Source organism: Zosterops lateralis, assembly GCF_965231275.1.
Source record: "Zosterops lateralis genome assembly, chromosome: 5".
Taxonomy (NCBI): Eukaryota; Metazoa; Chordata; class Aves; order Passeriformes; family Zosteropidae; genus Zosterops; species Zosterops lateralis.
Genome location: NC_139766.1, coordinates 32230177 through 32255074, shown reverse-complemented (window position 1 = coordinate 32255074; position 24898 = coordinate 32230177). Strand labels below are relative to the sequence as shown.

At 37.8% G+C, this 24898-nt stretch overlaps 1 protein-coding gene across 3 annotated transcripts in view; it reads right to left on the bottom strand.

Annotated features, from left to right (window-relative positions):
- Nucleotides 1-24898, bottom strand: part of ACSL1 (acyl-CoA synthetase long chain family member 1) — a 37814-nt gene that overhangs the window by 1721 nt on the left and 11195 nt on the right. For all 3 annotated transcript variants that reach the window (XM_083861253.1, XM_083861254.1, XM_083861255.1), the window contains exons 3-20: nucleotides 20835-20949; nucleotides 20399-20463; nucleotides 19109-19210; nucleotides 15446-15545; nucleotides 15100-15278; nucleotides 12294-12326; nucleotides 12065-12116; nucleotides 11232-11305; nucleotides 10390-10467; nucleotides 7970-8104; nucleotides 6263-6397; nucleotides 5490-5585; nucleotides 4417-4489; nucleotides 3709-3797; nucleotides 1414-1530; nucleotides 914-1057; nucleotides 287-391; nucleotides 114-185 (exon numbers count right to left, since the gene is read on the bottom strand). In XM_083861253.1, coding sequence (XP_083717379.1) covers nucleotides 114-185; nucleotides 287-391; nucleotides 914-1057; nucleotides 1414-1530; nucleotides 3709-3797; nucleotides 4417-4489; nucleotides 5490-5585; nucleotides 6263-6397; nucleotides 7970-8104; nucleotides 10390-10467; nucleotides 11232-11305; nucleotides 12065-12116; nucleotides 12294-12326; nucleotides 15100-15278; nucleotides 15446-15545; nucleotides 19109-19210; nucleotides 20399-20463; nucleotides 20835-20949 — 1764 coding nt within the window. The remainder of the gene's footprint in view (nucleotides 1-113; nucleotides 186-286; nucleotides 392-913; nucleotides 1058-1413; nucleotides 1531-3708; nucleotides 3798-4416; nucleotides 4490-5489; nucleotides 5586-6262; nucleotides 6398-7969; nucleotides 8105-10389; nucleotides 10468-11231; nucleotides 11306-12064; nucleotides 12117-12293; nucleotides 12327-15099; nucleotides 15279-15445; nucleotides 15546-19108; nucleotides 19211-20398; nucleotides 20464-20834; nucleotides 20950-24898) is intronic.

Genomic DNA, 24898 nt, shown 5'->3' with positions numbered 1-24898 from the left:
CCCATCACTTGAGAAGTTTTCCAGACAAATTAAAAGCAGTTTCTGGAGAATCAGATCATTTTGGTGTTGAGAAGTTTAAAGAATTAGGTATTTGGTTCTCATAAGCATCATACCTGTTCAAATGACTTCAAACCAGATTCTTTCCCAATTCTCACCATGTCCTCCAGAATGTGTTTTTTTACATCCTGTAGATACAGAAATACATTGTATAGCTTCATGCTTGCATAAGCAGCAACTTGAAAAAGTTGATGCAGGACAGCTAAGTGTTCAGTTAGATATGCCTTACCTTGTTTCTGCATAGCTCCTGATAGGAGGAGCCTTCAAGTCCCTTTTTCTTGGCCCAGTTGTGCAGAGTATCAGGATCAGGTACCACAACACCTACTAAGAAGGCCTAAAAAGAAGAAAAAAAAGCTTGACAAAAATTCCTAAGTCAACACTTTAGTTCCTACGTATTTCTTTGGGGAGTATTTCTGATCCTGCTGTAAAGTCAGTAGCTTTCTGCTACCTGAACACAGGAAGTGCAGTTCAGAAGCTGAACTTAAAGAATTAATACCCACATTTCTCTTTACACTTGAAAACCGCCAAGATATCCAGGTTTTCTTGGTGTGCACAGGTTTGTCTGTTTTGGTTTTTGTTTGTTTTTTTGGGTTTTTCTTAGTGCACACTGTTAGCAACTTACACACAGTCATTAATATGCAAATTAGTTCAACTCCACTACCTGGTGTGAAACTAAAGCCAGCAACATGCTATGTAACTGCTGGAATCCAATCAGAACCAAAAATTTTTAATGATAAAAACTTAAAATAAAAATTTAAATTTCAGTCTCAAAGTTTGGGGTGGGGGGAAGGAAGAAAGGAAGACTTTCCTGCAGTCTCCTTTTGCATTAATTTTTAAAATTAACTGAAATGCTTACCTGCAAGCTCTCTCCATGGACAAACACCTGTGCAACAACTTCACATCTCAGATACACATTCTCTATTTTCTCTGGCGCTATGTACTCTCCCTGGGCTAGTTTAAATATGTGTTTTTTCCGGTCAATGATCTTCAATGTACCATTCTGTTGACAGAAATAACTTTCACTCAGAGGAGGCACTTCAAGTGAAAAACCAATCTACACACTTTAGGCATGCCACACTGGCACAGTAAAACTGTGCTGGAGCCAGAGAACTGTCAAATTAATGTTAGAGGAAAATAGGTTATGTATCCATCTAATCTAAACTGGGGAGGCCTCAGGACTGGCACTGTCAATGGTTTTTTAGGCCCAGGCACACAGATTCAGCTACAACAGTGATTATCCACAAATTCTTGTCTTTCACCTAACTAATTCTGTTCAATATGATATGTTTTCTAATATATTTATTAAATTTCTGCTAATAACTACAAAAGTATCATTCGAGCTGTAAGTTAACTTACTGGTAGCCATTTCCCAATATCTCCTGTGTGAAGCCAGCCATCTTTGTCCAGAGCCTCTGCCGTTTTTTCTGGATCTTTCAAATAGCCACGAAACACATTTACCCCTTTAATACACACCTGAAAAGAGCAATTTGTTAATATATGCTACAATGAAGGAAAGTTAGCAATCACTACTATCAACAAATGCTTCCGCCAATGGTTCTTAACCCCCATTAAAAAGGCAAGAGGAAGTTTGTGTTTGTACAGGACCCTCTACTCATGGTTTTTGGAGACCTAACATTTTCCATTGGTATGAAATATAATATGAAGCAATTGGAAAGATCTAGTCTCCTCTAGTCTAGCAGCAGTGTTCCTACTCACTACTTGAATAATTGGAATCTATCAGAAGAAATTTAGTTTTACTAATGTGAAAAAATTCTGCCAGATCCAGAAAAACTGTCTCAGCCTGGCAACATGCTCATTTCAGCTCTGGTAAACAGCAGGGGCATTATGCCAAGGCTAGTGGAGAAAAAAAAATGTGTATCAAGCAAAAGGCACATTTGTTGTCCAAAAATTAGGCTAGAAGGAATTACTAATGTAGTTCAGCAATCAATTCTTGAAAAACTGTCAGTGCCTACCCAGCATGCTGCTGAGCTACAATACAATGAACATGGGATGTCATCAATAGGAGGGAGATCAGAGATTAGTGAGAGTTCTGATGACCTTATGGAGACAGTACCAAACTTGAGATCAAACAAGATTCATATTTAACAAAGCAAGTCACTTCTGTTCTAAAACAGACCTTATCTGGAAGGATATGAATAAAAGAGAACTCTATATGACCCAGTCAAGTCAAAGACTGACCGATCAAACGTTAATTTTTCACAGCTCCTCAGATCACAGGAAGGCAAAGGTGAGAGCTTTTCCTAATAGAGACAGCAAACCATTTATCAGTATCCTGCTAGCTGGCACTGAGACCTCATCTGCATATGCTCATATATAATTCTATTTACAAATTTATTCTTCTTGACTGGCAAAAGTGAAAAAGCAAGGCTGACAGAGCAGAGAATAGTGCAAGTTTATTTAGAATAGTAACACTGAAGAAGTTAGGCCTGAAAGACTAAGATGGCACCTGATATATTAAGGGGCTACCATTTTTATTCAAGGTCAAAGTAACTCCTAATGCAGATTTTCACATTAAGTGCAAGCAAAACACTTTCAGGATTTTTTGAACTATTTAAATATTTCTCACTGTAAGAATTTATAGTCAGTTCCTCTAGCAGATCAAGATTTAAGAACATACTGAAAGTTAGGCAAAAACTGCTGATGAAAACTAAATATGGAGTCTCATTTAAGTCAGAAGAATTTTGACATTATTCTTCACTTGCAAGCAGTTTCCCACCACCAAGACCAACTAAATCCTTGAGTATTTCTCAGAGTTAAAGCCCAATGATTTGTCTCTATTCTCATAGAAATTACAACAAAAAAAAATATAGATCTTTTGTAGCCACAAATTAGTTACTTGTTTAAACTACTTTTAATTTCTCACTCTCCCAGCTGCCCACACAGCTTCTTGAAAGCCTATGAAAGACACCACAATTAACCTGCTTTCAAGACTTGGGGAAAACAAATTACTACATGAACATCTGTTCAAAGTATATACAAGTTAAATCTGTATATGCACTTCAAAAATATTTTAAAAGACAGCATATAGCATCACATATAAAGCTGAGTCATCAAAATACAATTTGTAAAACATATGTGTTCAATTTGTGCAAACTGCATACAAAAAGTTCAGAAAAACACGCAGGCAGGCATCACAAATCATCAGCAACCTTCTTGATCTCATTTCTCTTAGAAATTTCCAGCCACTTTAAATTACCTCATCTCACACATCACAAGCTGGGTAGCTGGCTATATGCATCAGCTGTTCTCTGGCCCTTGGCAGTGGAGTGGGAGGGGAGCCCTCTGCCAGCATTCTGCTGAAGGGTAGCTGCAGTATGAGGTGGCCACACTTCCCAGCTATTCCACAGCTGGAAGATGTTGCCTTGGTCATACAACTTTATGTATGGTCAGATAACCATCTGTTAACCTGTGGGATAACAGATTACTGTGTAAGCTCTCTCTTCTCCTCTCCCATATACTATTTCCTGATTTGCTTCTGTGAATCATTAACTGGTATTGCTTGCAGGCATCTTAGATTTTAGGTAGCAGGCCATGTTTAGCACTTTTACTAAACTCAGTTATTTCAGGAACAATAAAAACATTTTCCAAGATTTCCCAAGAGGCTCGTAGTGACTTTCTGAAATTACTTACCTCACCCTCTCCTTTGGAAGCCAAGTAATTCATTTCTTTTACATCAACAAGCTTGATGACATTGCATGGCATTGGTGCTCCAACATGGCCTATTAAATAGAGTAACACTTCAATAGCCTGATGCTTTTTAGTCAGATTCTGAAAAAAATAAACTGCTTACACACTGATGAAAGATGGAAAACTGATTTCTAGTAGCTTAAATTTGCCAGGACCAAAACATTAAATTCTCAGATACCCCAAAGAATGTTGTAAGCTGAACCATGTACTCAGGCTTGCTTAGGATCCTCACTCTACAGACATATTTACGTAGCAGAAGTCCCAGTGTTGTATCCATTAGCAATATTATTTCAGTTAGGGAGCTAGTGATGTAACACCTGAGGGAAGTGCAGACTCTTGATTCCAACACCAAAAAATGCCATTTGTATTTCCAGCACTGCCTTTATACACAGAAGATTTGTGTTTGATAGAAACTCTCTTCTCCTACAGCTACTTCAACTTACAGGAACAAATCCTTTTAGAAGTCTGAATTACTGAACAGTCATAGCTATTTAAGGGTAGAAACATCAAGGGATCCCTTAAACTTTTTTATTTCACTTGAAGAAGACCAATCTTATCCTTTGTGATAGGTGTTACTAAATACTCAGGGACCTTTAAAAAATTTCAGCAATCCTAAAATTTAACAGACAGGTAAACAGCTGAACGTCATACCTGCTGTCCAGTCACCAGGCAAGGACAGGGAGCATCCAGCTGTGCATTCAGTCTGTCCATAACCTTCATAGAACTATAAGGTGAAATCAAAATATAATCTAAGACCATTACTTTTCAACACAAAGATTCTTCATTAAAATGCAGTTAATATTTTATTTCTTTTCTTCTAGTTGATGAAATTTGAGTGTACCAAACCCCTCAGCCCCTTCTAAAAACAACCCTGAAATATTAGATTTATCACAATACACAATTTTATGTGCTAAAATTCCACCTTCAGTTCCAATATTTACTCAAAAGTTTCACATGGCATGTGACACTGGTTTAGATTAAAACAGAAAACAGCAGAGGAAGCAAGAAAGAAATGAAGAACCATAGCACTAGCAGTGACTTCATTCACATAATTTAAAAATAGGTTTTTCTGAGACAGCCAGAAATGGAATCCCTATGCTCCATCACAGCTCTGTGATTGCATAGCAAGACAGGCTTCCCTTTTCTGTGCAAAATGCACTGTTACAGCAGCACAACACTGAAAAGCTTCAAGAAATTATGGAAGCCTGATATTTTAAAGTATTTTTGTTTTCTATCCTTGAAATGTATTTAATTTCAACACATTTTTTCTATTCTATGCCACTGTTGAAATTTTCCCTCCGAAAGCATATACTTTGAAGAGGCTCTGAAGATAAATGCAATGTGTGAAATTTGACCCCAGCCTCATCTTCAAAACAGCAACACTACAATATTACCACATTGATTATCAGATTTTCTACAGTAGTTACAAATACTTCTGTAAGCAAACTCCAGAAACTTAAATGAAGTAGGTAATTTATTGCTTACTGCAGGCCACAAAATCTTTCCTCTAAGACAGGTCAGCTGGTTACTTCAGCTAAAAGACTTTGGAATGAATACAGAAATTTCAGGGGACTGAGAGAAACTCAGGAAAAGAACATGCACTCGTATAGTCTCCAGGAATACTAGAAAGTTATCCATACAATCAGACTGCTAGAAAAGCTCTAACAAAGCTGGAGATAGGTGTTAAAATACTTAGAGTTTAGGACTAAGGCCAGGCAACTCACCTGACAGCCAAGAGCTGCTCTCAGGAAGGTCAGTACACTTGCAGACACAGGTGCTGCTCCTGTAACCATCAGCTTTACTCTTCCTCCCAAACTTGCCTACAACAGACACAAGATACTGTGGACACCAAAAGCATTTCAGAAATATTTCCAGAGTCATCTTCTATGACACCCTTAGCAAGTGTTCACTTACAGTGCCACCCACAAATGTTAGAGTAGAAGTTTATCCTGCTACTGCAAGCTGTCTTTCTTGCAGTGTTTTTAGTCTCACAAATGGCTGGAAGATATGGAATCTCAAACAGACAGTATCCACACATGGTGTCACTGCAATGCAGACTCCACAAAAAAGAGCTTAAGCCATAGCCTTACAGTGATGGCTTTATTTTTAACTGCCTTGTATCAGTTTCTCATACATCCTGAATGCTATAAAAAGCAGCCACATGGGCATGTTGTACGGCCAAGGTTAAGGCCGCAGCAAGTGAGTGTCAGATGTAACAGTAGGCATGACTTATTAGTGACCAGCAGGGAGAAGAAGACAGTGGGGGCTTTCAACTGTTTGCTTTCAAAGTGGTAAGAAAAAAGCACCAGACTGTTTCAGAGTGACTTCCTTAATACAGTTAGCTGATACTATGCAAACTAAGGGAATTGAAAACAATGAGATTGAAAATAAGAAGTAGCCAGATAGTGTTAACTCAGTGAAAGAGCCATACCAGATTATAACTATTCATATGAAATCAGACAATTGCAAAGTTCAGCTTAGAGACTCTCCAGCATACCTGAATTTTACGGAAGATGACTTTATCCCAAAAACTGTTATTTCTAACTATACCACTTCTGAGTTCTGCTTCTTTCCTCTTGGAAGCAAAATCCAGCAGCCACCTCTTCAATGAAGTATCTGCCTGCCCAAAAATCTATCAAGAAAGATGAACTATGGTTAGAATCCTCATGGACTACCATTCCCTTTTTTGTATTTGCATGCATAGAGACTCTTAAAACAACTTTTATTGATAGGCATCTTCATTCTAGTTAGAAATACTTGTGCATTTTTATTTTGACCTCAGTTCAAGAGTTAAAGTCAGCACTTTAATTCTTGATAGCCATCAGACAGTGTGATGTTGTTTCAATGCATAATTTCTTCATTAAAATGTATGAATGAAAATGGATGGTTTACTTCTTTATTCTAGTATCATCAAAATTCAAATTGAGCATAATCCTCAGTATTTTCTGAAAAGAACCCTATCATAATGTAACACAGGATGTTGTGAGGAGATGCAGGTCACTTCAGAACCACCAAAGGGAGATCTGTCTTGCATATACAAATTTGCACTTCAGATCACTTTTCAAAGGCTCCTTCTAGTTCTCAGGAAGCCAGAGAGCAGACTCAACAGTAACCCACACATTAGTATATTCATCTGGAAAGAGGAAGACTCAGCATTATGACTGAAAGCATGCAGACTGCAGCATTATGCCCCCCGCCACACCAATTCCTCAACTTTCTGGCTTCACATGCTAAGTTACTGCAAGGGGGCTAAAGCTGAAACAGCAGAAGCCTCAGGGCACCAGACTAAACAAGCAAGAGGAAATCATGAGAACCAAGTCCCAAGCTTTGACTTTGCTTCTCAGATTCCACTAGAGAGTGTGAACAGAATAAGGAGCTAGAATTTAAATGCTAAAAGCTGGTCTCAGGTTTTGTACCACTCCAGATGGATTCCAGTTGCACTATTTTTCCCTGAGCCAAACAGAACTTTGTGTTTCTTGGTGTTCCTTTAGCCTCCTGATCAGAGAAATATCCTGGCTAAGACAGCATAGACAGCTCTGCCATTTCTTTGACAGTCACGGGATTTATTATATCCTTTAGCTCCTCTAGCTGCATCCTAAAAGGAGGCAGTCACTCATATGCAAAAGGCCAACTAAAATCTGAAGTTCAAGAAAGAATCTACTTTCAAATTCCCATCTCGACCCTAAGGACACAAGCAGCACACACAGGAGAGTGGGGCTACAGACACACCTTCTCCCCAGCACTCCCAACTAGCTGGTTTACAGTTGTCCCAGCTAGGACACACTGGCTGCCATGCAGGAAATTTGTATGTGTCTGTGCAAACATAGGCAAACACCTGACCTTGCTTTGCAAATTCCACTCCATGAGTCAGATGCTAAAAGTGTGGCATGCAGATGCCAAGCCTCATTTTCATCTTGTAGACTAGACTTAAATAGCTCGCTCAGAGCAAAACACTAAGTCATTAATCAAGGTAGAGAGAATCAAGTCCCCTAGTCAGGCTTTTCAACACTAGTATTTGCTGCCTGAAAGTGTTCTAATGCAACCAGCACTATTCCCTGCACTTTCAGCTCTCTTTTAGAAAGAGATACACACATTTGTTAGCATATCAATTTAATATCCCAGGGCACAGTAGTTACTCCTACTCTGGCAGCACAAACTTTATGGAGTCTCTTAAAAGGGTGCACTTAAAAGGCTGTAGACTTACCCTGTCAAACATTCTGTTCAACAGTCTTGGTACTACAGGAAATACAGTTGGTTGCAGTGTTTTTAGGTCATCCATGAGTAGTCTGATATCCCCTTGAAAGAATCCTATCCGGGCTCCATGGCACAGAACCACACACTGTTAGAAAAAAGTTAACATTCTGAAAACACAGCCAGTACAATGTGTTCCAGCTCTATATGTGTGACAGTCATATGCAGTGCAGATCAACCTTAAATACTCTCAACTTCTGGACTAGTTTTGCAGCATTCTCACACTCTAAGATGGCAATAGAAAGACCAAGTAGCAAGACACATCTGGTGTACACAAACCAGACTTTCAAGCTTAGCACAAAAGCCTCTATCCAAAAAGGGCAGTTGGTCAAATAAGGCAATACCAGTGACTCAAGATGTAGCAGAAAACTGAAAAGGAGAAACTTCTACATTTGAAATATTTAGCAAGCTTATTTACAAATATTAGACTTGTTTGTCCCCTGCTTTATACCTGGAAATTCTGTATTTATAGTCAGCACATACTATTTACTAGGCCAGTGAGGATTTCTGCCTTATGCTACTTCATTTCCACTCCTTGCACTCTGGTTTTCTTTCTCATTTCACAGGATTGATGGGAGAAGAGGACTTGTTCTTAGGTGATCAAGATGCTCTTTAGAAGATTCTAGCAGAGCCAGAGCTTATTTCTGCATCACTTCAGACCTAAACAAAGGTAGGCAGACTTAATCCTGTTGTGTTCTGTATTTTTTATCTACAAGCCTAGAAGCTTCTACCTACCTTACACCCCTACCTTTATTTTCCTCTTTTTTTTCCACTTTTTAACATTTCTCCTCTCCTTGTGTTTATACCTACCCACTTTTATTTCTTCTGCTTTCTCTGTAACGCCTACTCCTTCATTCCCTACTATCCATCCTCTTATTTGCTGCATGACACATGCTAAAGTGTCACTTTCCCCCTCTACCTGTATTTTGCCACCATCTGCTAAAAGCAGCAAATATATCAGTCTACATGGACTGAGCAGCAACTGCCTTTACTAGGTGGGAACATATTTGTTAAGTCAAGTTCATTGACCCCTCTAACTTCCATATTATGCCAAAACCAAGGAAACATCAACTTTAAAGTAGAACTGTAAACACTGGTTCTCACAGAGCCTGTGTTCATGTCTACCCCAAACAGCAAGAAATCTTCTCTTCTACCAGTAATGTCTTGGTTAATTTCCTTATGCAGCTACACCACCTATTTTGTACAGGCCTCAACCAATGGAGGAATATTGTAATCCAAACTCCCTTCATTTTCTTTTAAAATGCAAGTTCCTACCCTGTTTCTACTGCATAATTAAAAGCAGAGCTGTTAGCTACAGAGCTTGTATGTTCTGGTGCAAGACAAGGGAGTCAGACACTGAGGTATAACTGACATCAAGGTGACCAGGAAGAAAAAGTGCTGAATGCCCAGAGGCAGCTCTAGACCTCAGTTGCATACTATTCTGAATCTTTGTAATATATATACACACACAAATTAATATATACATTTTTTATAAATATACACACAGACTTCCAGTAGAAAACTTAGGATTCTTAATGAAAGTCATACAACAATTTCTGGTTTCATATGCCTTTTCATGGTTGCATGGATGCTCCCTCTATAAACCTTCAACATATGTATTTGTCATCTAACCTGAAGAAGGAGTGTTAATTCAACTTCAGTAAGTGCAGTAATTAATACATGAACTTGTTACATACTGTAGAGGCACAAGGGAATCGCATCCATTCAGTAATGCATAGCACCCAAAATAGGCCCAGAGGACTTCAAGACTGCCAGCATTAAGACAACTGCAGCCCTTTCATTCTCAAGAATTAGGCCTCAGATTTTGCTATATGGTAAAACAAGTGATCCAAGAGAACTTCAAAGTTTCTCATTGAAATGGCTTTAAAAGCCACTTCCATTTCCTGGCAGAAAATTCCACTGAAACAAAATCCCTTCCTCTGTACTGCAGAAATTTCTTGGAAGAAATGGTAATTTTAAGTTAAAATTAGTTTTGTGGAAGCAAACAGGATGCCTCCTTATAAAATAAATTTTTGAAGTTTGCAGACTACAGAATGGCATGGATTTTTAAATAATGCACTAATTATATTGGAGGGAATTTCTAGGCAGTGTACACATGCTAAGGGATTGCCTCATGTTCTAATAAACCAGTTTCTTATTAACCCTAGCTCTAAGGTTAATGTTTGTATTTTGGCATGAAAACCAATTTTCTAGTGCTCACTATGTACTGTTTATGGGACACTGCTTTCCTGAACCTTATTTCAAGCTTTCACACACATTTACAAGAGTCAAGAAGGAAGAGCATATTTCACAAGGATGCATTCTGTAACAAGTAAACTTCTCAATAATTTAGTACAACAAACAGATGCTTACCTCAACAATTCTCTCAAACATATGAGCCAGGGGCAGGAATGATATCAGAACATCATCAGTGGAAGGTATGAATGATTTCTGGAAGTGTTAGCAAAAGTTTAATTCTCATTGAGTTTCTATTTTGTCCGAGTTAAACACAGTAAAATCTAGCATCTAAACCCTAAAGCACAGCCCCTGCTTTAGTTTTGTTTGTAATGAAGCTGCATTGTCTTTCTTTGATCAAAAAGATTACAGCATTTTCTAGCATGAGTAAAGACACACAGCAGAAACAATAATCTTTTAGAGTCGAGTACAGTGACCAGATTATTACAACTTATCATTCCTAGGATTCTGAAGAGAAATAAATTCTGATAGAAACCACAGAGTTCCATTACAAATATTGAGAGTAGGGGGGCAATGGAGGTTAAAATACTATTGTTTGAAAAAATACAATTTCATCTTAGATTAGGAAGTTTATTTATCCAATTTAGCCTAAGGCTAATATCAAAAGTACCAAAAGTACCAAAAGTACCTTACATGAGGTAATTGTGAGACCAGTTGCTTAATTTAAAAACAGTACTCCTTGCACTAATGAGAAACTATAAGCCCATGGCAGAATGTAATGTACATTCACATCAGGATCGTTGTATCATTCTGCTTACATCAGAACAGACTGGAAATCTGTTGAGTTTTTGACCCTGACAGAATAACCAGTAAACACTGACCTCTGACAAGTGGGCACAGAAGGTTGTCAAGTTACATTTTCACTTAGATCTTATTAAAGTTTAAGATCAAAGTTAGAGATTTCAATGTTTCCTTTACTCATGAGATTACTTCCCTTCAAGCAAATCCACAATGTTTACCTCTGTAGTTTTCATAAAAGCTGAAGCATTGCTGACTATGTTTTGATGAGTGATCATGGCTCCTTTAGGGTTTCCTAAGGAAGAAGGACATCAGGATTCAATAGTGAAATTTAGATCCTTAAGCTAGCAGTGGCAAAACTAATGTGATAGCATTCTATGATATTAATACATTTCTTTGTTTTATCAATTAAAGAAAACACTGTCAAGAACAGCTGTCAACAGTTAAGTAATCAGTTTGATGAAGTCTTATAACTTTTTAAGGAGCCCAGATCCTTGGATATGTTTTTGGATATGTTTCTCATTTAAAATTCAACTCTTCCATGAAGATGCAGCTACAAAATCCAGTTTAATTTCTGTTCTCACATCTATTTTAAAAGTGTAGCTTGCTGCTGTATTCTTTCCTTATGCTCCATGCCAGTGGGCAAGAACTTCACAAATGTGAAGTGAGTGACATCTAGACAGTCTGTTTTGGTCTTACAGCAAGGTTGCTTAAACCTACGGAACAATTTTGCTGATAACATAAAAGAAAACTGTGGAAGAGTTGATAGCCTGAAGTCTGATGCAGAGCCTTTATTATGTGAACACAAATTCATTATTTATTTCCAAGCCCAAAAACGTAACACCTCCACCCCCCAATACTGCAACTCTGTATTAATAAACCGGAAAAAAAAATAAAATCCAAGGGAACTTTACCATAACACTACCCCAGCCACTACTTCCCAAAAAGGTGCAGGAGAAAGGGGAAATCTTGGGGAAAAAAAAAAGTAGGAGGGCTTCCAATTTAATTTTGCACATACAGAATAATAAATTCTATGTAATGTAATGAGGTGTACCTGTTGTTCCACTGGTGAAACAGATGACTGCTAGATCTTCTGGCTTTGGAGGCTATGAGAGTTAAGAAAGTATTAGTATGGTTAAGATAGCAAGGAAAAATATTTTCCTGGACAAAACATCAGGATCCTAGTGTTATTTCTTAACTATGGGAGATAGGGAGATCTGCTAGTTTGATTTAAAGAATGCTAACCAGCTTCACATTGTCACTTGAACCAATTTCACACTTACCATAGGTTTTTGCCTGTGTGCTCTTCCTAGCTCCTACAGAAAGGAGAAGAGAGAGATAAACTGTAGACATAAGCATGTAGCTTTCTTGCTTTAAATTTATCAAACATTACTAAACACCATAATACTTCATTATTTAGACTCTGTTAAGGCATTTTAACTTATTTAGCAATCCAGTGCGGCAATCCCTGCCCATGGGTGGATGGGAACTAGATGATCTTTAAGGTTCCTTCCAACCCAAACCATTCTGTGATTCTCTGGTTAATGTAAGAGTAACAAGAGCTTTAAAGCACATTTCAAAAATACACAGAATAACTACCATATTCTACAAATACAAAAGTGATAACTTATCTAAAACTCACAGGGCTTTTCTCCAGCTAATAAACGAAAAGTCACTCACTAGAGAAACTCAAGGTTATGATAAGACAACAATCAATCTCATTGGTGCAGAAGGTGCTACCTCATGCAAATGTGCCACCAACAATTACTGAATGAAATGAAGGAAGATTTATCTGAGCAGGCACCTCCAAGGAAGACTGAGTTTCATTGCTGGTTTGAACTCCTTTTACACAGCAGAAACTCTCATCCAGAACTGTTCTTCCTTAGTTACTCAGACCTGATTAATGTTAGGGTTCTTTAGGCAGAAGGGAAAGGATACCAAAACAATCCTTTTACCACCAAAGATATAGTGAGTAAGAGGAAATATTTGCAAGCCAACGTTCAGTATCTATAAGCTTTAAAGTTTCAAACCAAGACTTACTACTGTCATGCCTATTTAAAACTAGAAACAATACTGGCTTAAGGGCTTATGCAAGTTAAAGAGGACCTTCTGTTAAGCATTGCTTTGGAAGCACCCTTTGGGAACAGACATCAACTTCACCACTGACTTTACACTCCAAGTACACAATAATTGTGTATGCATTCCTTTGAGCCTTAGACTTCTTCAGTGTCATGTACCTCTTAGATTTACCCAAGGAGGTTTAAGACAAAGGGAATGTCTGGAAGCAGTTAACATTCCCATACCTGTAGGCTTGCCTTTTTGAAAGGGTACATTATGCAAAGATTTACCACTATGGCAACACAGCTGTCAGCTCAAAACAGTATCTCCATTTCAAGTAACACCACAAGCTCAGTACCTCCCTACAACCTACTTTGAGTAAAATCTGGGATTTACTGAATATACAGCTAAGATCTCCAGACACTTGTTCTGAACTCTTAGAACAAAACTCCACCATCTCTTTCTGTTAAAGAGTCATTTATTCACAGTTACTCAGCTACAAGTAACCACATGATACACATAGATATTGGGCATCAGAAACTAAGCTGATGGCTTCTAAGGGATACATGGAGGAACAGTTCACATAACCCATGCAGAGCTGAGCAATAAGGTCAAGCCAGAAATCCAGAAAACAACTACTCAAAGCTAGAAATAGCCATTTTAGTCTAGTCTAAGCTCAGTCACCTTTTAGGAAACACTGTCTCTATCCCCTTTAAAAAAAAACAAGTGACAAAATTTTCCTGTTTACTGAAGGACCATTAGACTTAAGTTTACTTCTAACTTCTCTTCAGATCTAAACAAAAAGTTCTTGGAACACCTATTACTTAACACTTGATGTTTGCATTAATGAAATAAGAGCTATAGAGTACTACTGAATGTCATTACTTAAGCATACAAACATCTTATGTAAAGACAGCATTTACCCTCAGTTTTTTCCATAGCTAGAAGATCAAGTGGAAAGCATCTTCCTTTGTCAAAAACTGCAGTTCAGCTCAAGGAAGGAAGCTCATTTTAGTCTGACAACTTAGAGTTGGGCCACTTTTACTAAGTTTAACCCAATCCTTTGGCCAGTGAACGACAAGTCACTTAACTCTAGGCCTATTCCATGTTTTAGCTCCATTTCATGTTTTTAGCCCCATTTTAACCTGGCACTCTTACTGAAGAGAGTTTGTCAGTCAATCTCCTTTTTAAAAGAAGGTGTGCTGACATTTTTATGTCTTTACCAGAAGGTGGCCCTATTAACATAGCTGTCTTAACTACTAGGAAAACAAGTTCAGTGAAGTGAGGCATTTCACATCACTTGCTGACACACCTGCACAAGGCAAGCACGTTTATCTGGAGATACTCAAAGTCTAGTGAGCCAAGCCTTCATCAGAACTACAGCTGAAACCAGGCTAAATCCAGTTTCATAATCTCACAGTAAAGATGGACTTCATGCAATTTGATCCTGGAGAGGGTTCTCCAAATGAGTGAAGTTATGAAATAAACTTGCCTGAGAGATGTATGCAGACAAAAGCTACAAGCAAAACCAAAACCTGACATCAGGTGGTTAATTAAAATGATTTCTATTTCCAAAATCTGGAAGCTCATTCCCCTGAATCACCAAAATCTTATCCTGTAAGAAGTTGACTGACATTCCCCTCCTCCCCAAAAAACACCTTGTAGATTCAGTGTACAGAGGAAAGTGCCATTTTTCACAAGACCAAAACCTACACAGGCTCTTATTGAAATAAGAATTTCTGAAATATTAGTCACAATATATAATTATCACATTATGCTTCACATGGGCAAGCCTTAACACTCAGATCTAGTGTTCAGTCTTGGACTATGTTATTAGCTTTCATTCTGTCATCTTGGCATATCCACTTTTATACTTCGAGCATTGTGAAATATCATTAGCAAGTTGTTCTCCTCCTATTATTTTTTCATATTTTTGTGTAAACTTCAATCCAAGAGATAGCTAAGTATTCTGAAACTAATCCATGGCAAGTAAATGGGATGAAAGCAGTTAAGCAGGTCAAGCATTCTTACCTCTATTTCTTTCATGCTGAAGACTTCCACACCACACTTCTTGCCACGTTCCACAAGATCCGCACCAAAAGAATCCATGATAACAATGGAGTTGAGTATTGGAGTTTCTCCCTTTTCCACACTGGCTAGCAGAAGCTTGGCCTTGTCAGGTTTGTCACAGAAAACCAATGACAAGTCAGCTGATGAAAAAGAACTGTATTATCAACATGACAAGTTCAGCTTAGACTAAATCCATACATAGGTCAGTATGCTGCAATGGAAAGCTTTTCTGAAGGCGGCTACAGTTCTGCCCTCGCTCAGCTGTGTCATCATATATTCAGTTTCTGAGCTACTGAAAGTGTCTTACCTTTGTTCACAATGTACGTAATAGCTTCAGCTCCCAGTGTATCATAGAGTGGCACCACCACCATGGAGAAGGCATAGCATGCCTGTTCAATGATGACCCACTGCAGAAAGAGATGAAAGCCACTAGGTTTTGCTTATTGTAACAGACCTCCAAGAAAGATTCATATTTAAAATATAACAAGGAAGCTAACAGGACACACCTCATGTGGACAAGTCTTTCTGAGAAGTAAGTGGCACTTTGTATTGTTTTTTCACTTTGAAGACCTACTCAATTTTTATCTATGGAAGGAGGAAAAAATCCCCAAATAATAAGGAGCTATAGGAAAGAATCCAACCCAATAAAATTCAAGCCTATCTCTAAAAGTAATATTAAGTACTTTTGAAAAAAAGTAGTTAACATTAACTGTCTCCTTAGTTTACCTACTAACAGAGACTTTGAGCAAGAGTACAGCATTTTTTATTGGTTTTACATTCCTGAGTTAGGAAAATCTTTCAATGTGCCATATTATCATGAATTAGGGAAGGACTCACTTATGTCTTGACCACACATTAAATTTATATACACACACAATATTCTTACTCCTACATTATGTGCATCTCATTTGATGGTCAGACATGCAACACATGTAATTAAAGTAGGTCTTCTGGAAAGTCAGACAGTTTTTCTCAGCATTTCTCAACACTAACCATTCTTCTTTATAGGAATCTAATATGAAGACTTCTATTAAAAAATCCAATTACATCTTGGCAAGCTGCAGTAAGAAGGATTTGCCTGCTAACAAGTATAGTACTCAATAAACATAATGAATATTGCAGCCTTATGATGTGTTATGTGAGTTAAGCTTTACAGCCAGCCTGTTTTCATCCTAAGTACATCAAGGTAAGATAGCAATGCAACTCTTGGGTGTAGTTTGTAACCAACTAGCTAGACCAAAATACAGAATAGCATGCAACTCCTCAAACAGGAGCCTCCAGACACATGAAGAGACCAATGGAACTAAGACATTTCTGGTTTTCCCATCAAAGACTGACAAAAATTCTCAGTACCATTAGTCCCCATGACAGGAACAAAATAGCATGCACCTTTAAACTTACCAGAACTTACAACTGAACAGGACTCGCACTAACAGGGGTGTTTCCTTTCCTCTCCCCCAACATGTTACACTTTCCAGTGTTTTTGCAGGACTAGCCAGCTACCTCACCCCCACATAATGACAAGATTATTCCATTAAAATTACACATAATTATAAAACTGAACATGATTCAGTGGATTATTCCATAAAATATCTAATATAAACTACGTTAAAGTTGCCAAATCTTAGTTTTACAAACTGTTTATTAGTGGCCAGTTTCCCAAAGTACTCTATTAATAGATTCAGACAGCCTTAAACACACCAATTTTTTTCTGACAGCATTCATGCCATGGGCAAGTTGTACACCTCCTGTCCAAGAGGACTTCTTACAAAACTAGGCCAGCTAACTGTAACTACTCTCATGAAGACATTACTTATACAGGTAAGTCTAAGCCAGCACATTTATAATAGCCATGAAAGGGTCCACTGAATTGTTCTTGCTAAACAGCCTCCTCCAGGACATGTAACAAGGGGGCAGCTGTGCTGCTGTTCAGCAGCCAGAAGTTTAGAAGTTATTTTAATAGTGTGAAGGTCTACTACAAAAAGACTTCAGCACTAAAAGTTTCCTGCTGCAGCCTCCAACAACTCTTGCACATCATTCTGAATGGAACAACCAGCATCTTTATCTTCTGGGCTACCAGACACTTTTTTCTATTTTGCTTCTAAAATTATGGGTAAATATAAATATCAAACCCTGACACTTGAGTTCTCTCAAAGCCCAAGCAAGCAACTAGTACTAAATATAGACAGACTTTCAGTTTCTCTTCTTAAATGGCTCTGATCTTCTGGTAGGGAAAATAATACTTCACTGTTGTGTTTCTCAATGCAAAACAAAACCTTCCCCCTTCCAGAAGAGGTGACTGTTTTCCAGGAACTCAAAGAAAGTCTTTTATTTACAAATCCAAGTTTTGGTTTTGCTAGGATTTTCTCCATTAGGGGATTTCCCCAGCAGTTTTTCCCTGAAATATCCAATATGAATGATTTCACACACACAAAAAACCCCTTCACATCCTCCTGTCTGGGTTAGTGATTATGATTTGGGTGTGACAACACTCATCCAGTAGTTTTGAGAAGGGAAAATCCCAGATTTAAAATTGCTGGTTCAACCAAATCTTTTCAGGTCATTTCTGACCCAACTCAAAGCAATCCAATTTAAGCATTTTATCTCTGATCCAAGAGCAAAATTCTATGCTTTCCTCCAGAAATTCACTAACCCACCAGAGACCTTGCATGCTAAGATCTATAGAGAAACAATTCAAATTACCACAATGAAAACATCTGTCTCCCTTTTTTACTTCTGGTTCATCTTGTCATATGCACAGGAAACTGAACTGCAGAATCTGTAGCTCCATGTTACATAACAGCTTCCTAACTAAATGTAGCCTTCCAGCCTTCTTCCATACAGAAATAAATCTACAACTGTTAGAAATAGAATTCCATCCAGAAAATCCAAGAGCTCAGGAGTTTCTTAGGGTGTAGGTTGAGAGAGAAAGAAGGAAGCCAAAGTCACTTGTCATACAGCTTGCATTTTAGTAACAAGAGACCAAGACACTGATAGAACTGTGGGCATCCTGTGATAACGGCAAACACAAACAGGAGCATTTAATTAAGAGGGACAGCGCCCTTTTGATAAAGGGTAAGAAGCAGTCCCCTGTCTTAATAAAGGTTTACACTGAACTAGCTTAATGCAGCAAGTGCTCGCTCAAACTACTAAACACAAACCTAGGTTAGAGAAATTCAGTCCTATTAAACAGATCTAATAAACAAGTCTAGAGAATATATACTTACTGAATATTTCATAATGTTTTTAGAAAGGGCAATCTAGAACCACTTCTGGGTTAAAATGGATAGGCACGATCAACCTGAATAAAACCACAGTTGTCTCAGGTGATCTTTAATTGTGCCACTTTGTCTTTCTACTAATTTTTATTAAATTAATTTCCAATTTTTGCCTTCAGCAATAGTTTTCTCCTCCCAGAATATTTGGGCCCTGGCAGAAACAGAATTATTTAACACATTTTTGTCCAAATACCTAATCACTAAGTGCTCCTTTGTGTTTTAATAGTTTAAACACCTCCTTGTGACTTCCTATCACTTTCAACTATCTACGTTCTCCAATGTTACTTTTTAAGAGAAACCAAGTAGTGCTTACATTCACTAAGAACTGCATTCACTTCCTATTAAACAAGCCACCTCTAACCTGGAAACAGAAAATATTTAGTTAAGTTCTTCTGAATTCCCTGATTTTTTTTTTCTGTTCTCCAGTCCTCTGCATTTAGCTCTGGGGACAAAAAAACCAAAATCCCAACCAAAACACAACAATATAAGACATTAACTATTATGTCAACTACCAGTTTTGGTTCTTAGCTGAAAGGTGCCATGCCTATGGCTCATGGGTCTACAGTGTCAATCTTGAGGCTTTTCCTGACACCAAATGGGCTCTCAGTATGGAAATACACTGCCAAGAGACAATGGAGTAAGGCCATTTTAGTAATGGCCAGACCAAATACACAAAATGTTAGTCAGATTACCTCAGGTCTGTTTTGTGAGAAGATTCCTATATACTGAACATGAGATGGTTTGAAGCCTCGGTGGAGTAATGCAGAGCCCACATACTCAGCTCTGTCTGAAGCCTGGAGGGTCAAAAAAAGAGAGAACAAAAAGATTAAGAGCAAGCTCATAATTGCAAACTCTCCTCAACAATCATTAATTGGTATGAATGAGAGAGAAGTTTAGGCTATTTTTGATGCCCTCTGTGACTTTGATACCCTATGCATTGCACTGATTGTAATTATTACACTTGCACTCAATATGCGGCAGAACAAACACTTGATCCAGTCAGACTTGAAAGTGTTAAGTATAAGTTTAGAAGTTCAGCACACATACACAGAAAAGGCTGCTTGCTGTATCTGTATTAAAACTCAAGAAGTGACCCTGGAATGATTAAGAATAATATTTCTGTTTAATCACAAGCATTACATACACCATCCTTTTACTTCATTCGGTGCCTATGGGAATAGCATTTCTCCCTTCAAAAAGCAGGAGAACAAGGAGACAAAACCCACTTAGTTCTATTACCAGAGCTCAGGAAGGCAATTTTCTAAATTCTTTCTGTACAGCACATGACTTGAAACCACATTATTCACATGAGTCCAAAAGCAAAGCTTTAATAAAAGAGGTTGCACCTAACAAATTCCCAACAAAGTCACCTTGGGAAAAAAGTAAGGCCTATTACACACAGAAGGTGTTTAATGACCTTAACAGTATGCAATAGGCAAGGTTTATGCAAATTTGAAGACCAACTGATTAAATCAGTAACAACGTAAGTGCACAGCTGTTAATGGAGATTTGCATACAGATATTTTCAGAGATCCAGAAGCAGCATGCTGCCAGTCAGAACCAGATCTGCTAGCACCCTATGCAACCATCATTCAACACAATAGAGACAAGGTGTCAAGAAGCCCAAACAACACCTGTAGATAGAACTTCTAGTGTAAAGTGAGCCTTTTGGAAGCAAGCACAGTCTGAGCCCCTGAACACTACTTCAAAGCTGCTGTGCCCAAGTTCTAAGCAATTCAGCACTGAGATGCCAAGATAACACTTATTTCAGATAAAGCACAGCAGATGCTCTTTTTTCTCTATACCTTGCACGAATTTATGGGTGTTCTTTTAAGACACTAATAGGAACTAGAACCTTTCTGCAATATTCTGCTAATACTTTAAAACATAAATAATTCAATTTTGTTATATCACATTACTGGATGATGTATCAATGCTCTCAGCAAGCAAAAGCAAGTCTAGCACTGAGAGAGACTACTTACCTCTTTATAGGAGATCCATTCATATGGCTGGTTTGGTTTTCTAAAACCTAGACATGGACCATTATCTAAAAAAAGATAAAAGTTACTCAAAATTTAACCCCAGCTCCCCTGTCCTGACATCATTCTTGGTGTTAGGCCCCTAGAGTCTCAGGGGATACTTTCACATGACAAATAGGGTTTTTTCAGGGGTACAGGGGAGGAAGCTGAAAAAGGACAGAGGCAAGAAAGTTGGGTTAGGCCAAGGAATATAGCACTAACTTTATTTTCAGAATTCTGTTTCACAAACTATCAGTTTAATTTGTCCTCAAGAAAATTCACATCCAATACATTCATCATCTTGCTAGACAGAGACCCCCTAGGTCCAGCTGCATCTCAAAAGAGTTCAAATATGTAGTTCTTAATGTATTTAAAATACTATCTTTAATTTTAGACTTACTTGATACTTGTAAACCCCTCTGGAAAATATCATAAACTGTTCTCACATCGTCATAGTAGTACGACAACAGTTCATCGCTGTTGAGAAGAGAGGACCTCCGAGCATGCTCACCGCCCTAAGAAAAGCAATTGGAAAGGTTAAACACCCTTGTTGGCTATCAATGAATGGGAATTGCTTGAAGGAATATTCTTCTGGAAAGAACTTGACAGTTATGCAAGGTTTTCCAGGACACTGTTTTAAGAGTCAAACTGCTCCCCACATTAACAAAAAAAATTGCCAGGCAAAATCTTATTCCTCAGCTACCTATGATAGCACAGAACAAATGAGAATAGTAAAGACTAACAAAGGGCATTTTGTTAAAAACTTTTTCTAAAGAAATATTTTACTCCATTAGCGTAGTATAGACCATAATTAATTTTATCAAGCTTTCTAAATCTAGACTCAGAGCTGTCTAGACAGAATATTAATGATGCAATCCTGATCTATTTTTCTGTAAGGTTACAGAACATAATCACACTTCAACATGTAGTTTCAAACCCTAAATGATGGGCTTTAAGCATGGTCACCAACACCCTAAACAAGTGTTCTCCTAAACAAAATATGCTGCTCCAGACAGAGTCCTTTAATCCAATTAAAAGTTACATTTTACAAAAAATAGTTTCCTCCTGATTTATTTAAATGCAGTCAAGACAATACTATCCTGAAAATTAAAATTACCATTTTTCATCTGTTGAGCACTTGAATAAGCTACAACTGGAAGTCAATACAAGAATTTAATAGTACAGTTTTAACACTGCCTTTTTTAGAGCAACTAATTAAATAATCTCATGTTACAGAGAGCAATCAAGTTTCACAAACTACAGTTATGCAATTACTACTAGGCCACAGTTGTTAATTAGTCCTGTTATGATGACAGACACCTACAAGTAAGTTCTTATCAGGAACAGCCCAGCTGGTTAAACAGAGGGTCTTGAGTAAACAATGAGTAAGATTTTATCTATCAGCATAATCAATTTCTGGCTCTTTCAGAAAGTCAAACCCTAAACAATTCAGACACAGATTTAGTTAGTCTATCATCCACAACTAAAATCTGTTCGTATGTAGTCATAGGTTCTTCTCCTGTTTTCAAAGTATCCTGGAGGACCAGACATCACCTCTTCCATGTATAAGCTACATAAATACAGGTTTATGTACAGAAGATGTCATATTATCCATGTCTATAGAAATCAGCTAGCACATTAAAGGCACAGAGAGGAAAAATATTTTTACACTAAAACAAGACTAACTTGTTTTAGCAAAACAGTATGAGTAATGCAGTGCCTGCCACTCCTTTTTGACAGTAAGCAGAAATGTACACTGTGAACATGACCCAGAACAAGTTAATGAGTGACTTACCCCCAAAAATCCCTAACATTAGAAATTCAAGAGTATACTTGCTCTCAGACCAACGTCTACTCTACAGGAAATTAACAGATCACTAGCACATGTCTCTGCCTGGAAAGAAAAGCAAGACTGCTTGCTTTATTTCACTGGTTTCTCAGATCTTGGATAATCAAAGTCATCTTACAGATTTTTCCAGTGTTGCCACTCTGGAGCTAATCTAAGAAAGATCACACAATGCACTTTGTTACCATAGCCACGGGTAACATCAACAAGTGCAATGTATCACATGTACCATGTCTGATGTGCTATAACTCCTCCATCAGGTGAAATACAATAGCCTAGGCCACTCCTCAGCAAGTCAAGAAGTATTTGTTTCTGCTCATATGGGCCACTACTGTGTTGTTTACATGTCCTATTACACAGCACCACAAAAGCAATTTTTTCAGGACCTGAGGCACTAGCCAAATTTGAAGATGAGTTATCAGACAGTACATTGCTTAGATACAAGACTGATAGCACTGTCCTTCTGAAAAAAGAGAAACTCTGTAACAGACTACTGTTAAAAAGATCCCATCAGTTCTTATGGGTTTTCAGTCAGAGGAAATAAACAACTTCCAGTTTTGCTTACTTTGTTATTTTTCCCATAGTAAAGTAGAATTAACTGGATTTTCAACAGTCTTAGAATAAAAGTTTTTCTGAAAAACACCCAGCTCCTTGTGTGAAGGCAATAAGGAGTTCAATGTTATTGCTGCAGTGAAATACTCCTAGATATGCTGAAGGTCAAAACAAAAGCATAACACAAGGTCTAAAATAACTCATTGACTAACCAATAGAACTCATCTACATTTTGCTTGAAAGCAGCAAGAACTACTGTTTTAAAACCTAGTCCAAACAGTCTTTATCCAGAATATTTGATCAATATCAGGGAAAGTTCTGCTTGCAGCAGACTTGTTTAAAATAATCGCTGGTCATTACCACCAGGTATCTGAATCCCAGGACTGGAATGTTTGGCTGACTTCAAACAGTTTAGTTGAATAGCATCTAATAGATCTGACCAGTAAAAGGATAAGCAGTTAAAAGGGCTTAAAGTAGCCAGGCAATAAAATCTGATTAATTTGAGAACTAATTCTAGTTACTTGTGTAAAGCAGCCATTGCAGGAGCTCAGGGACTTGCAGTAAATTAACCTACTGCACATCAAGTGCTAGTCATTAAGTAAAACCTTGGCATTGGTTAAAAATAGCAGCATCTGAAGGAAACAGATTTATACAACAGAGTGTTTATTACTCTATCAAGGCTTATTCAGGTCATATAAAGTAACTGCTTTTGTTCAAGCCATGGGGCTGCTTCTTGTTGACACAGGTATCTCAGGATTAGCAGTAATGTCAAAACACACTGAGGCTCCACCATGCCTCAGAGACAAGAGAAATTTCTCTCTACCTGAGAGGGAAATTATACTAGCAAGTGGTATCTAGGTCACCAAAATACTTGTTCTGAGCAGCAAGTAGTATAAACCAGAGTTTTCAAAACAGACATATAATTTTAACCATGCTATTCCCTAAGTAAGCATACAGCACCTAAAACTGATCATTCATAGGGAGATAAGCACATGTATAACCAAGTGATTCTTGAAAGACAAGGCATGCTAGAATTCTGGTAATGTATCAGAAGAATGTAAAGACTTAAAGTTTTCATGAGTTGAATACTTCTCTCCATATTTGAATTTTAAGGGAACAAAAAAGCCAGTTAAATCCAGTCTTACTCCTAAAAAAATACTGACATCCTAGTATTTATTTCTATCCTATTCTCCTACATAGCATAAGCTGGGACAAATAAAAGCTTTTAAAGCAAGATTTAATATATTTGACAGCCATACACCTGCACACAAAACCAATAGCAAAAGTTATTCAGCTGTTAGCCACCAATGGAAAGAAAGAGCAATCTACAGGCAGACAGATCCAGATGGAGATGACACATCTCTGGAAGCGTTCAAGGCCAGGCTGACAGGGGGTCTGGGCAGCCTGGTCTAGTGCAATGTATCCCTGCCACTTCAGTAACTCTTTGCACTCATTTTCAACTACATGTGCACTCTTAATGGTCATCCAAGGATGGTTAAAATGGGTCACTGGCTGCTGGCCTACCAAAGCAAAACTTCTGAGAAAGGGTAAGCGATCTGGAACAACAGTAAATAGGATCTTCTTTCTCCCATATGAAGTTATGAAGATATGTTATCAGAACATGTAGAAACCCTACTCCAGTCAATGACCTCACTTATTTCCTTGATGTCTAACGAAGTTAAGTCAAGTAAGAATTATGTAGAAGCTTATTTCCAGTTCAAATTTCTTACTGTCAATGAACAGGTAGATTAGATAATGAGGTAAATGATAAAAATAATCAATGCAGTAAAATCAGTAAAATTAGATAGAAAAATAGCAAAAGAGGCCTTTGCCTTCTGCAACACTTTTTTTAGGAGCAATTGCTCAGGCCTTTTAATATTGTATTGTTCTGGCAGAAAAAAGAGTGTTAAGACAATTTCAGAGGATTATTTCATTTTTTTCCCCCGGTAGAAGTGACAACCCATCTTATCATATATATAAGAAAATGGAGTATCTGAAGTTAAATTTTAAACAAAATGTAGTGAGAACCTGAATCCCAAGCACTGTATTAAAGTCTTGTCACTGTT